General features: G+C 32.6%; 1 protein-coding gene across 8 annotated transcripts in view; it reads right to left on the reverse strand.

Moving 5' to 3' along the window:
• Positions 1-10,292, reverse strand: part of LOC120067216 (protein LATE ELONGATED HYPOCOTYL) — a 34,043-nt gene extending 23,751 nt beyond the window's left edge. For 2 of the 8 annotated variants that reach the window (XM_090308613.1, XM_090308609.1), the window contains exons 1-5: positions 9,892-10,279; positions 9,545-9,570; positions 9,105-9,284; positions 8,911-9,022; positions 8,315-8,376 (exon numbers count right to left, since the gene is read on the reverse strand). In XM_090308613.1, coding sequence (XP_090164739.1) covers positions 8,315-8,376; positions 8,911-9,022; positions 9,105-9,143 — 213 coding nt within the window. In that variant the 5' untranslated portion in view covers positions 9,144-9,284; positions 9,545-9,570; positions 9,892-10,279. Of the gene's footprint in view, positions 1-8,314; positions 8,377-8,910; positions 9,023-9,104; positions 9,384-9,482; positions 9,571-9,891 lie in introns of those variants that run through there. The other 6 variants (XM_090308612.1, XM_090308608.1, XM_090308610.1 and 3 more) reach the window with 5 other exon arrangements.
• Positions 10,293-15,341: the final 5,049 nt, after the last annotated feature.

Here is a 15,341-nt window from a genome sequence, read left to right on the forward strand (position 1 = left end):
CTTAGAGAAGTGGAATGGATACAGCTCATTTTCTGCAAACGAGAATGCCACATCTCAACTTTGGGAGCTTTTGCCAGTGCAGCTCCATACTTACTACACATTTGTCTTCTCAGAAGTGAGAAGAGGGGAAGTAATAGATTCTCAGAGGAAGACAGAAAAGGCCACAAAAGAGGAGATATAAAATTATTAAAATTTTCCACATCATATAAAATTGACCAGATAAGCATTGCAACATGAGCATTTAACATCTCTAGCAGTATCACGTCAACATTAACAATTTCTCAGGAGGAATTAACAATTTCTGTTCAAATACTAATGGTGGAAGTATTTTTTAACTTTTGGAATCTTTTGAAAGTTCAGGAGTATTTTTGAAACAAAACTTTAATGGTTTCCATTCGAAACTAACGGCAAGGGTATTTTTGAACTATTCTTTAAGGTTTAAGGGTATTTTTTAAACTTTTGAAATTTTAGGGGCATTTTTTACACTTGTTCAGGGGCATTTCTTATAATTTAGCCTAAATTTTACTTTTAGACTGTATTAGAATGGCATGCTCTAAAGGATATTTTCCCTAGTAATTGCTGGCCTGGGGACCAAAGAGATAACCATCTTGAGTTTAGAAGACATCCTTCTGAATTAGGGACTAAGAAAGGGCTGCTCTACCCAGTATTCTTCATAATATTTGGCAAACTCAGCATTCCAGACATAACGAAATGGTCCCTGGAGGAATTACGTGTTTCACTTGCAGGTCTTTGTTGAATCAGTACTTCACCTCAAATGCTATTTTGGATAGTACTCTCACTAGGACAATCTAGGAGTCAAACTCCTTACCACTTTCTACGTACGTGGATGGTAGAGTTGATTTACATTAAAATGCAGGACATGGCATTCAACTCTCCTCCACCCTTGACAGAAGTTTAGCACACTAGTTAGCTTGCCACCCATGAACCAAAAAGAAGTGCCCAAATTCAATTGAAGAGGATGAACCATTAGAAAACCCAAAGTTTGGTAGACAAGTTAAATCAAGGTAATATAGGAGAAGGGTATTCATGAGTATATCAACATGAATGTATCGTCCAAGATTTGGAGGATTAGGCATATGACCTTCTTGACTCTCAAGGTGCATCAAGTAGCTTGGATACTTCCATCCATAGGAGGAAGGGGAAAACTTAAAAATGATAAAAGGTATCTTTAAAATAATAAGGGGCTAATGAATACGGTGAGCTTCAACAAGTATAGGGTTCGGAGTCCCATCTATAGCACATGAACTTTTGAAGTTGTTGATTATTTCCTTTATTGTGAAATTTTATATTGTACTTATTGTATTAAATTTGCTATATTTTATTCTTTCCTTATTTGTAATTGGGTATTTCTTCTATTTAAGAAACTCTTTCCTCCTAAGATTAATAAGAGAAAAAATAATATTTTCTTTTAGCATGGTATCAGAGCAACAAAAAATTTTAAACCCTAAAAACCCAAAAAACCCTATTTTTTTCTTTTTGAAACCCTAGAAAAAAAAAACCAGCCTTTTGTCGTCGCGATTTCGCAGTCTGCTGTCCGACCATGTCTGCGCCGCCGACCGCCGTTTCCGCTGCCAACCAGTTGCCGCTGTCCGTCAGCTATAATTTTCCTAGTTGCTGGGAAGAAATCCGCAGGAATATTATGATTTGCAAAAAAACCTATTGACTCAATTGAATGCTTTGCGTTGGTGACTGAAAATACTACAATGAAGGCTTCTAAACAATCCAATAAGCCACATGAAAAGCCTGGTGCAACCGTTGCAATAAACCTCGACATACACGTGAAACTTGTTGGAAACTTCATGGAAAACCTGCAAATTGGAAAAGTTCTAAGCAACATGCCTCTAATGCTAATGTTGTTGACTCCAGCCCATTTAATAAAGAGCAAATTGATCAAATTCTGAAGCTGTTATAAACCAATTCATCATTTGGTAATCCTAATATTTCCTTGGCACAATCAGGTACTTGTCCTCAAGCTCTCTCTTGTCTTAATTCATCTCCATGGATTAGGAGCTTCTGATCATATGACCAATTCCTCTTGTTTATTTGAATCATATTCTCCTGTGTATTACAATGAAAAAATTCACATTGCCAATGGCAGCTTCACCTCTATTGCAGGAAAATGAACTATTCCTTCAACTACAAAACTTTTATTACGTTCTGTCCTTCATGTTCCAAAATTAGCTTGTAACTTGTTGTCTATTAGTAAACTCTCTAAGGATGCTGACTGTCGTGTTATCTTTTGCGAAATTCATTGTATCTTTCGGGATCAGGAATCAGGGGGGACGATTGGACGTACTAGGATGATTGATGGTCTCTATTACTTTGATGAAGTTTCTGCTAGTCATAAAAAAGTTTAGGGCTTGAGTAGTGTTTGTTCTCCTTCTATTAAAGAAACTATCATGCTTTGGCATCATAGATTAGGGCATCCAAATTTCTTTTATTTAAAGTATTTGTTCGGGGATTTGATTGTTCAGTTTTTCAATGTGAAAGTTGCATTTTTACCAAACATCATCAATCTACCTATTTGTCTAAACCGTACAAGGCTTCATCACCTTTTTCCTTAATTCATACTGATGTTTAGGGTCCGTCTAAAGTCTTAACTCATAGTGGTAAGCGTTGGTTTGTTACCTTTATAGATGACCACACTCGTTTAACTTGGCTTTATTTGCTAACAAAAAAGTCAGAGGTAAAAGAGATTTTTGTTCGGTTTTATAATATGATAGAGACTCAATTTCAAACTAAAATTCGAATTCTTCACTCTGATAACGGCACTGAATATTTCAATGAACAAATAACCAATTTTTTTGCAAGAAAAGGGCATTTTTCATCAAGGTACGTGTCGTGACACACCTCAGCAGAATGACATTGCTGAGCGAAAGAATAGACACTTACTTGAAGTTGCTCGTGCCCTTATGTTCTCTATGAATGTTCCAAAATATTTGTGGGGTGATGCCGTTCTTACAGCTGCATATCTGATCAATCGAATGCCGTCTAAGGTTTTGAATTTTAAAACTCCTCTTAATCACTTCAATGAGTTTTTTCCTAATAATCGGCTGTCTTTTGATTTACCAATTAAATTGTTTAGGTGTACTGCTTATGTCCATACTTCTCCTCTTTCTCGAACTAAGTTTGATCCTCGAGCCACTAAGTGCATTTTTGTAGGCTATGTTTCTCATAAGAAAGCTTACAAATGTTTTGATCCTTTGACCCACAAGTATTTTGAGAGTATGGATGTGTCTTTTTTGGAAAATCAACCTTTTTTGGCCCAAATTTTCTTCAAGGGTGATATCTAACCTTGAAGATAACTTTTGGGATACTTTATCTCTCCCAAACATCAGTGGTCCTGCAATTATGAGCTCTAGTCCTTTGATACCAAGTATGGAGAGTTCTTCTTCAAGGGGAGAAACACTACAAAATGACTCTACAAGTCGAAATCCTGAACTTCAGGTTCATACTAGAAGAATCTTGACATAAAAAGTCCGAGGTCAAACAATTGACTTATAACAAGATCAATCAAATACTCCGATGAATGATCCTGAAGATCCAGGTATTAGACACTCTACTCCTATTTCTCCTAGTTCTTCATCTCCTTCTAATCCTTTACCTGATGTCTCTGATCTTGATATTCCAATTGCCCATAGGAAAGGAATGCACCAAATATCCCATTGAAAACTATCTTTCTTATCATAGATTGTCTGACTGTCATAAAGCCTTCACATCCAAAATAACCAACCTATTTGTTCCAAGGAATATACAGGAAGCCCTAAATGATTTGAATTGGAAATTAGCAGTGATGGAAGAGTTCAATGCACTGAAACAAAATTGCACATGGGACATAGTTGAACTACCAAAAGATAAGAAGACGGTGGGATGCAAATGGGTGTTCACTATAAAATGTAAAGTTGATGGTAGTATTGAAAGGTACAAGGCCAGATTGGTTACCAACGGGTTCACTCAGACCTATGGCATTGATTATCAAGAAACATTTGCTCCGGAAGCTAAAATTAATTCTATTAGAATCTTGTTGTCTGTGGTAGTTAATTTTGATTGGCCTCTTTATCAACTTGATGTGAAAAATGTATTTCTCAATGGGGATCTTGAAAAAGAGGTTTTTATGGACTTGCCACCTAGTTTTGAGGTAGATCTCGGGATTAACAAAGTGTGCCAAGTTAAAGAAATCATTATATGGGCTTAAACAATCTCCCAGAGCATGGTTTGAACAGTTTGGAAAGGCAGTCACAAGCTATGGATTCAGTCAAAGTCAAGCTAATCATACTATGTTCTATAAACATACTGGAAGTGGTAAGTTGGTCAGTTTGATAGTGTATGTTGATGATATCATTCTTACAGGTAATGATGAGACAGGACTGAATATCTTGAAGAAAAACCTTGCTAATGATTTTCAAATCAAGGACCTGGGAACCTTAAAGTATTTCCTAGGAATGGAGTTTGCCATTATCTAAAAATGGCATTCTTGTCAACCAAAGGAAGTATATTCTTGACCTACTGAATGAGACAGGTTTACTTGGTTGCAAGATAGCAGAAACTCCTATTGAGCAAAATTTAAAATTGGTTGTTGCAACTGAAAAAGAAGTAAAAGAAAAGGAAAAGTACCAGAGGCTTGTAGGGAGACTCATATACCTCTCTCACACACGTTCTGACATTGCTTTCGCAGTTAGTGTAGTAAGTTAGTTCATGCATGCTCCCGGGTCAGTTCACTTTGAAGCAGTTTATAGAATTTTGAGATATTTGAAAGGTACTCCAGAAAAAAGTATATTATTCACAAAGCATGACCACCTAAACATTGAGGTTTACACTAGTGCTGATTAGGCAAGAAGCATGACTGATAGAAGATCTACTTCAGGGTATTGCTCTTTTGTTGGAGGAAATCTGATTATTTGGCGAAGTAAAAAACAAAGTGTGGTTGCAAGAAGTAGTGCTTAAGCAAAATTGAGGACATTAGCCCATGGTATTTGTGAGGGCATATGGATAAAAAGACTATTGGAAGAATTGAATTTCTCTCAGACAATGCCCTTACGCATCTATTGTGATAACAAGCCAGCAATTTCCATTGCCCACAAATCACAATCCAGTCCTTCATGATAGGACCAAACATATTGAAGTTGATAAACACTTCATAAAGGAAAAGATTGATGCAGGAATAATATGCATTCTCTTTCTCCCGACAGCAAAGCAAATTGCAGATGTGTTAACCAAAGGTCTTCCAAAGTGGCAATTCAACAAGTTGATTGACAAGCTAGCTATGAATGATATCTTCAAACCAGCTTGAGGGGGAGTGTTGATTATTTCCTTTATTGTGAAATTTTATATTGTACTTATTGTATTATATTTGTTGTATTTTATTCTTTCCTTATTTGTAATTATTTTATTCTTTCCTTATTTGTAATTGGGTATTTCTTCTATTTAAGAAACCCTTTCCTCCTAAGATTAATAAGAGAAAAAATAATGTTTTTTTTTTTAGCAGAAGCAAGCCTAGCCATTGGGATCATGTGGTTAAGTAAGCATTGTTGGGAGGGGGAACACAGTGTTAACTCTCAACTACACTTGGGGCAAGGTTGGCCTATGTGAATCCTTCAACAGTGTTAACTATCTGGCCATTTTATATATGGGGTAGCCGAAGAGGCTTACCAGCATTGTTCTCCTTCTCACTGAATGAAGTTTCTATTACAGAGAATAGCCCTAAGATTGTTTATCCGATGTGGGGTTGATATGAGCATAAGTGATACTACATCACAAGGATCCAGATGGTAGGATGTTCAGATAAGTCAATATTATCAAGGATGGTTGCCCACTATCTGTAGATGCTTTTGGTCAACCAACAGTGCGTGAAGATGCCCTTACGTAATTGTGTAAGAATCTGAATCACTTACCAATTATCTCCCCATGTAAGAATCAGAAATGGTTTCTGATGAAGTGACTATTTTAAGACAATAAGAATGACGCAATGAGGAAACAGATTTTACCAAGTACATCAGGACAGTTTCATGAAAATAAGTCAGAGTAAGGAACACTGAATCCTGGAACATGCAAAGATCATATACATATACACACATACACATACACATACACATACACACATACACACGTATATTGGATGGGAATATGCAAAGATTATAATTTCAAAATAAACAGGGGTCCTTTGACTGAAAATTGTATTGGCTGAACTCACGTTTGATGTGCAAGAAAACCTCTACTTGAACTTCTAATAAAAATGTAGTTGCATATGGAAAGCCCCAAATTTCTTAAAGAAATCTTTTCTTCTTCTTCTTCTTCTTCTTTTTTTTTTTTTTTTTTTTTTTTTTTTTTTTTTTTTTGATAGAATAAAATTATAAAACTAATCATTATCATCACATAAACAAATTTTGAACAAACAAGAAATAGGTGAGAAGCCTGAACGTTACAATAAGAGCAAGGGCATGAATGAGTTGGGAAGATATATTCAATCTCATCACTAATGTGGGGCTGCTGAAAATGGTCATCTTTAATTTACCATGTATACTACAGGTTCAAAAGGAGAAAAATTTATACCAAATAGATAACAAAATCCGGCACATATACATAGGCTAACAAAGGTTTGGAAAAGAGGCACTCAATCATATTCCATTCGTTGGAGTCATAATATATATATAGGTCATGAGACTTGGGAGTCCTAGACTAAAGAAGGTAAGATACAATAAAGAGCAAACCAACTAGTGGACTCATTTAACTAAGCTATTTAGAGTTGTATGAACTAATGTGCATGGGGTAACACTCTTAACGCATATATATTAGACTATTAGTTATGCCCATCATGTTACAAAGAGACTCTAGTTGAGGTCCATTAACTGCCCTTGGTGAAGATGACTCATAATAACTCGACAAATTTTCACATCCTATGGAAACTAAGCCTTGCTATATTTTCCCACAAACAAAATGATAATCAACTTTAATATGTCTAACGCACTCATGAAATACTGATTTGAAGTACCTAAGTTCATTGGATTCTCTTTTTTCACCAATAAACGAAATAATCGTTGATTAATGAAAAGAAACAAAAAAATGTTCAAGGATACAAAACCAAATTAAAGAAACAAAATAAAAATTAACAAGGGGGTATAAGTGCATCCTAATGAAGGGAAATATGTTAAATGAATAATTAGCAGACGAGGAAGACAAAGAAAACCAAAACGAAGCTTTAATCTTGGCCGAATCAAAATGCTCCCTCCAAGAAAATCACATACCTTCAAGTGTCAATGGATTATTACACCATAATTGAATCAAGTTAAAAGACTGAGGCACTAAAACCTAACTCCGTGTAGAGTCTATATATCCACATAACTTTTGGATCTTTAAACAACTCTTCACTTTCTTGAGTTGCAAACTACACGTTGTCGATGCACTACATTGCATAACCCACCCCAAAAAAAAAAAATCATAGTTGTCCTTGCATAAATAGTTCATACAAGGAAAAGCTCTTCAAGTACGTGTAAGTGATGATCTTTTTGTAGATACCATTGGAATCCTTTCCCCAAGGCCTCATTGTAAATTGAGAACCCAGGTTTCGTCGGTTTGTGATATTATTAATCTCATGCTGTCGCCAGTACCTCCTTTGTGCCACTACAAGTTGTCCTTGCATTCTTTAAGCTATTGTTTTTTAATAAGGCATTCTGTAAACTATTTGAATTGTGCTTTATTTCCAGTTAACTAGAAACTTTCAGTAAGTGTTCGATAATACCCAACAATCCAAAAAAACTTCAGAACTCTAGCATCCTAAGCAGAAGGATTTAGTACAAACGAAGCCTGGGAAAGAGAAGTCATGCGATAACTTTAGGTTTGAATGTTCTGGGGGAAAAGGTCTTCTCGTTCATCCATTAATTCCTTACCTCAAAGGTGAGATGTCAAAGCCTCGAAGAGACATTATTTTGATTAGTGTCATCAATGTTGCCAAACTAATTTTAGTCTAGTACCCATACTAGATACTACAAGATATAGCAACATTTATAATCAACATATATAAGAACAAGCATACAGAATAAAGGAAACTATGTCATAATGCCAATGAATATACCCTTCTACCCTAAAAAACATGGAACTACCTGTTTGAAACGCTCAAACATTATACTGATGAGCAAACAAGATTATAAACCAAACAACTGGACCTAACAAAGAACACAAAAGGAAACAAGTTCGCTCAAATACAATATTTAATAAAAATAAAAGCATTGAAGTCAGATTGACAAACCAAGAAGCAAAACTGAAAACTAAGAATAAGTAGAGAAGGGTACCCATCGACCTTTGAAAAGAACTTTTGCGCATGACTTCGTATCTGGACTGCAGTTTTGGTTCCAATATGTTCTGCATAAACAGACACGCAACGAAGAATGAGGTACCTTTTTAAGGGACAATATAAACTTGATGGCAGCCGTTAAAGGATCCAGATCAAATTAGCTCAACAATATGACTGAGATTCTTCACCAATATATAATGAAGCTTTCAGAAGTCTACTCCACCTTCTATGGATAGCTCGACATTAATTTTCTTGATTCATTTTTACGTATTAGTTCTTTATTACGTTTTTAAGTTTATCATTTTGGTTTAGGGCAGCGGTTTTTTTGATACTTCTCTTTATTTCTTCTTCTTGTCTACTTCTTTTGGAGTTTATATTCTTTGAGAAATAATCTCTTTTCATCTTTTCAATGAAAAGTTGTCTCTTGTTCAAAAATATTACAGATCATAAAATTTTTAATTACGCAATTTTGATTAATAATCTGCATGATAATTAAATTTTGCATCATATATCACACAGTATATAATTCATCCAACCAAGGTTACAAGCTAAGAAATGAACAAAAGTTAAAAAGGAATGCTAACATTTGATCAAAATACAACCTTCAATTCTCTGCCATGCTCGCCCATAGAGCTTCAGCGCCTCTAGAAATCTATTGTGCTCCTCCTCCGTCCAGCGCTCTCGTTGCTTTGTAATAGTATATGGCTTCCTGGTCTATCATATTCAGACCTTAGTTATAAACAGTTTTCAATTTCCTTTTCCTCCCTTTTTGTGAGGAAGGGGAATGGATTATCACCTTAAAAACCAAGTCTTCTCCTGAGGAGTTGGGATCCATCAACGGACCTGAGCAGCTACCGCTGCTTCAAATCCTCTCTAACGAGCAACGGGTAAAACGAAAACCTCCTTTCATTGTTAGGGATATAAAAATTTCTAAATGGTGAAGCCGTTGTTGCTTTTGTTACCTGGCTCCTAGATGCTACTGCAAGACAGAAAAAAAGCGACAGCAATCGGTAGCGATCCGTCTCTTTTTCATGTAAACAAAATTAAGAGTTTCGTATTTAACTGCATCAGGAGACTTGTATGAAAAAAATAAAATAAAATAAAAAAAATAATATTTTAGGAAACATCAAAATGGAACTTCAAATAAAATATTTTCAGAAGCCACCGCAATTACAAGATAGAGATACTTCGCCGAAAAAGAACTTAAAATGAAAATTCCTTATTCAGAATCCTCACCAAAACGAACTGGAAGACGCCAAAACCTTAGAATGTAGAAAAAGAGAGAAAATTCTAATCAGTAATCAACAAACTCCTTTCTCCACCTCAAAGTAATGCATCTTTACAATACTGATCTGGTAAAGTCAAGTTAACTATCCATTTAGCTGCCGAGAAAACATTAGAAATCGAATAATTAAAAACAAAAACAAAAACAACTAACTTAAGCAGCACCATATCCAATCTACAAAAACAAAACTCCACAAATTAAGAACTCTATCCGTTTCTAAAAATTTTCTCGGCAACCAGACTGAGAGTAAGAATTAAGAACAAGCCCTAGAGAGAGAGAGAGAGAGAAAGAACAGTACCTTCGAAGACAGTCATGATTGGAGGTAATTCGGAAAGGAACAGTAGCTACTCCGATCATGCATGAGAGTGAAATCACTAGAAACTCAACGGAAAACTCATGGTTTCCGGCAATTAAGAACGTGAATTGAACGAAAAAGAAAGAAGAATCTGAAGATGAAGAATCAAATTTTTGAAGAGTAGTAGTAGCACAGAGTATTTTCTTCTCTGTTCTTTCTTTCGTTTCTTTTCTTTTCTTTTCTTTTCTTTTTTCTAATTTGTTTCTTTCCTTTTTCTTCTGTATGAGACCTAACGCACCGGAAGTTACAGTTCTGGGCGTCGGAGCAATCTCAGCCACTATAATTCCTTCTGGATTTTGCCTCGTTTTAAAAATAAAAAAGAAATAAAAAATAAAAACGAGGGAGTTTTTATTTTTGAGGCTAAAAACAAGTGAAGAAGGTAATAGAGAAAGGTCGTAACATTGGATTATGACAAGTGGCAGAAAATTAGTGGGTGTGAGTGATAAAGCCCACCGATGCGCTTTTTCCTATTTTTTTTGGGTTTCTTTTTATTATTGTTATTATTTTGAAATTTGTTATTTGGTCCTCCAATTCTCGTCCACAAGTTCTAAGCTGAGGCTTGAGTGCGTAAAAGCGTCCCGTCCAGCTGTATTTTGTGGGCCCCTTGAACACGTGGCGACGATTATAACCGGAAGCTGCCGGTCACGTGCGGGTTGAGAATGGGGAGTATGACTTTTTGGCTGACGTGGCTTTGTGAAACCGCTACGTGGCCTTTTTTCTTGAAAAAGCTGAAGCGTAGGATAACGTTGTTCGAATATTAGGAGAGAGTTTTCCCACCGTATATTTCTACTGTTAGGCTTCTGACGTACGGTGCTGATACGACCATATGTTAGATTTCTTCTCTTTTCTTTTTGTTTTTTCTTTGTTTTTTTACCCATGAGTGGAGACAACTTAATAAATATTAAAAAAAAAAAAACTTGGTGTATTCTAAATTGCACTCATCTCTTTTATAGCCCATATAACAATAATAAAAGGGATCATATTTCAACTTTGTTTATTTTGTTTTTACTATGTAAAGAGAAGTATAAAGTTGCACTTGATTATTAACCATAAATATTTTAAGACAAATATAATTTTTGTCTCTAAATAAATCTCAAAATAGATACTTTAAATAGTTCAATATCCACAAAATGATTTTAAATCATCTTTGACCTCATTATAATTGAACTAAATCGAACTATTTATATCATTAAACAGTATATATATATATATATACTAAAAAATTGATCCAAATAATATTTGTAATTGGATTCGATTCAATTTGGACCAAACAAATGGTCTAATTTGATTTAGTATATATCCAAAACTAAAGTTTTCGGTTGAATGTGAACACCCTTACTAAGAATGGTGAATAGAGGTAAGAAAACTCTCAACATTTTCCTTTAACATCTCTAGAGCGAGTATTTAATATCGAGGCTATCATTGATCCAACTAATTTTATCAAAATGACTTGATCTCATTAATCCAATAAACTTAAACTTTTGCGATTTATAGTTCCAAGTCATTTTCATGACAATACATAGTTTTACTAAAAATGTCCAGCTCCAAGACCTTTGTGGTGGTATAGTTACAAAGTTTGGCAAAAAATTTTAGATTCTTGGTGTAAATATGAAAACCTAACAAAAAGAAATCCAAGTCATTGTACACAGTTTAACTTGGGTCCATGAGAGCCCTCAATATTAAATACTTACTCTAATGGAGGTTAAAAGAAAATATTTGGAGATGTTTGCATCTACTCACAAATCCTTATCCTAATATACATATGAGGAAAAAAAAACATAGGACGAAAATATTCTTCAACATGTTGATATATTCTTAAATTGAAAAATTCGATATCAATATTAAATATTCATTAATATCTCTGATATTTTTCACCAATGTTCATAAAACATAAACAAAAATACCATCTATTTAATTTAATATGAATAAAAATATTTATAATAATATACTTAAGTTAGTTGGAGAGTAAAACAAATTAAATATCAATCTAAATAAATTTTATAAATTTGTTGACTTACAAAGTTTCTGCCGATATCAATATATTTGTAAAATTGAAACTTTGGTATCAATATCAACGTTTGTATTTTAGTCCTTGGAAAAACAATCAAAAGTGTAAGGCAAATGATATCATTATTTTCTAACTTATTTTTAGATAATAAAAAATAATAAATATATCATAAACTATAATTAACACGTCAACATTAAATTAATTTAATGTTAAATCAAGGACTAAAAGTTCATTTTGTCTAATATTTTATTTATTAAATTGTGTTTGAATTATTTTTATTATAGAATTGATTACGACAACCAAAATTTAGTAAAATTTGTAGTTCAACGATATGTTGGACAGATTCAATTATGTGATCATTTCTTTTATCAAAAAATACATCAACCAATGGCTACATTTGTACAAATCTTTAGAAGTATATATTGTTTTCATACTTGTTAACTATTGAATTTATAAAAATTAAGTATATAAATATTACTCCTCTTATAAGTTTCATTTTAATTTTGAAAATTAAGACATAATTTCATAATATTTTTTTAAAAAAATTAAGATTATAAATACTCATTTATCTAGATTTAATTGTTATTATTAAATTTTATTATACTAGACTAGAAACTAAGTAAAGGATGTAGCTTGCCCCGCTCTACTGATTTTTCTTTTTTTTTTTTTTTTTTTTGTTTGTTTTAGTTGACTGTTATCTTTCCCACGTGTCACTTGTTTTCTGGTCTTGCTAAATTATAGTTTTGTTTCCTCAAAATAGATAAATTACAGTTTAGTAATAGAATAAACACATATGGTAAAATAATGGCCCCGCAAAGTAACTGTCCTTGTTAAATTATGAACGTGGTTAGTATCGTAACTAGTTTTATTGGATCCATTGTGTACTCAAAATATTGGAACCAATCATTTTTAGATCATAAAATAATTACAATATCGATTTTTAGGTTCTTCTTTTTATGTTATTTTAAAAATAAATACACTATCAATTGGTACTATATTTTCTTAAAACAAATCCAGAAATGACTTTTTTGTGTTCTTTTTTAATGTCACATTAAACAACATTGTTCTTTTAAGTCTCTGTTTTTATGTTCTAATTTAAGTCCATCAAACTGATTTTTAATTATTTTTTTATTTCATAGTAAACAAGTGAGACTTATGAAACTGATTTTTTAAGTTTTTTTTTCAAGTTTTTTTTTATTTCATATCAAACTGTTTGTTATTTTTTAATGTCACGTTAAATAACATTATTTTTCAAGTGCATGTTTGTATGTTCTTTTGAGTTCAGTAAACTTATTTTTTGAGTTTTTCTATAAGACTTAAAAAACTGGGTTTTCAAGTTTTTTTTCCGTAGCAAACTATTTTTTTGATACACCTTCTTTTTCACCAAGTTTCATTCGATTTTGTTGTGGATCGGATATGTGTGAGTGAATGGAGAAAAAGATCGAAAAGAGGAAAAGTCAAGCAAAAATGAGAATAGAGTCTGGCTTTTTTGAAAAAAAATATAGATTTTTTTCAGAAGTAGTTCCTATGGTTTACCCTAAACAAGTAGTTTCAACAACAATTGACCATTAGGACTATTTTCTTAAGAACTTATTCTTTTTATTTTCTTTTTTAATGTCGTATGAAACAAATTGTTTTTCAAGTCTCTGTTTTTATGTTCTTTTGAGTCCAGCAAACTGATTTTCTAAAGTTTTTTTAGACTTTAAAAACTGATTCTTAACGTCGTTTTTTGTCCGTAACAAACTATTTTTTTACATTATTGATTGGGGTTGTTTTCCTAAAAACTGTTTTTTTATCATGTTATTCTAGAAGTGAATTAAACAACATTGGTTATCCTTTTTTATTTTTAATGTTAACAACATTGTTTTTTTTTTTTTTTTTTATGAGACTTAAAAATTTGATTTTTGTCCATAGCAAATTTTTCTTTCTTTTTTTTTTTTTCTTACGCTGTTGATTAGGACTCTTTTCTTAAAAAACTGTTTCTTTATCTTATTTTTTTCATGTTATTCTAGAAGCGAATTAAACAACACTGATTATCCTTTTTTTTCTTTTTTTCATGTTAACATAACTGTTTTTTTTATACTTAAAAACTTATTTTTATCCATAAAAAACGGTTTTTTCTTTTTTTTTTTTCATGTCAATCTTTTTTATCTTTTTTTTGTCATGTTATCCTTTGATAGTAAATAATACAAAAATATGATTTTTATATTGTTTTTTAAAAAATATTATTATTGTCAATCATCCAAACATAACAAGAAGTATAAAGTAATATTATTCATTTAAACATAAATAAGATTTATAAGACTATCATCCAACTATAAATTCATCCAAACAGCTATAAATACGAAATAAACATATATTACTATTTTCATCATACAAATAGCTATAATTAAGAATACATTAATAGTCGTCCAAATTACTATAGATTCATGTTAACGAACCTCACACAATGCATGAGTATGCTAATAGATCACCCTGACAAGAGCACACAAAAAGTAATGATTAGCAACAAATATAAGTAAGATAAAGAAAAAAAAGTGTAACCTAAACCCCGAAGAGAATTACATAAACCATAGTAATAACATATAGTTATCACCTTGGCAAGAGAAAGTTGGTAAATAGTATTTGATGTGGTTGATTCATAACAAGACCAACCCTAAAATAAATTACAATAAAGAACATTAGTATTATACGAAAGAAGTTATAACAGGGGGCACTAGTCAACACCCATGATAAAAAAAATGTTGGATAAAGAGGAAGAAGACATACCATTTACATTTATGAAGTAGATGGAGTGTGTTTGTCCTTATAGTTTGAGGCAAGTGAGACCATAATTATAAAGTGCAAAAAAATGAATGGAATAGGATCCAGCCTTAGAGTTATTCATTCATTGAAACTTGAACTTCAGATAATATCACGAATAATGGTAAATGAGAAGTCAACAATGTAGATAGAACAACCATAAATCAGAGACAAACAATAGTAAATTATTTGATTCAAGGAAGAAGAATTGAAAATTAAAGACAAACAATAGAGACGATAGAAACCCAAAGATGCAAAGAAGTTCATAGTATTTTGAAATAAAACACGGGATAAGAAAATATTGGAGACAAGAGAAATGACATACCAATTGCATTAAGCAAATAGATGGAATGGGTTTGGCCTAAAGTTGAAGTAAAGTGAGACACACATATATAAAGTTGTGTGATCTATTGACCCATGAAAATTTTTAAGTGAGATCCATATATAAATAAAAGTCAATGATTTTGACAAAAACCTACCTAATAGACAATAACTAACAACCATTGTCAATCAATATATAATAAATCATCCTAAAAAAGGTATATGACAATGATGAATACAATAAACAATACCTAACAACCAC

Source organism: Benincasa hispida, chromosome 12, assembly GCF_027475165.1.
Source record: "Benincasa hispida cultivar pf3 chromosome 12, pf3_genome.v1.1, whole genome shotgun sequence".
Lineage (NCBI taxonomy): Eukaryota > Viridiplantae > Streptophyta > Magnoliopsida > Cucurbitales > Cucurbitaceae > Benincasa > Benincasa hispida.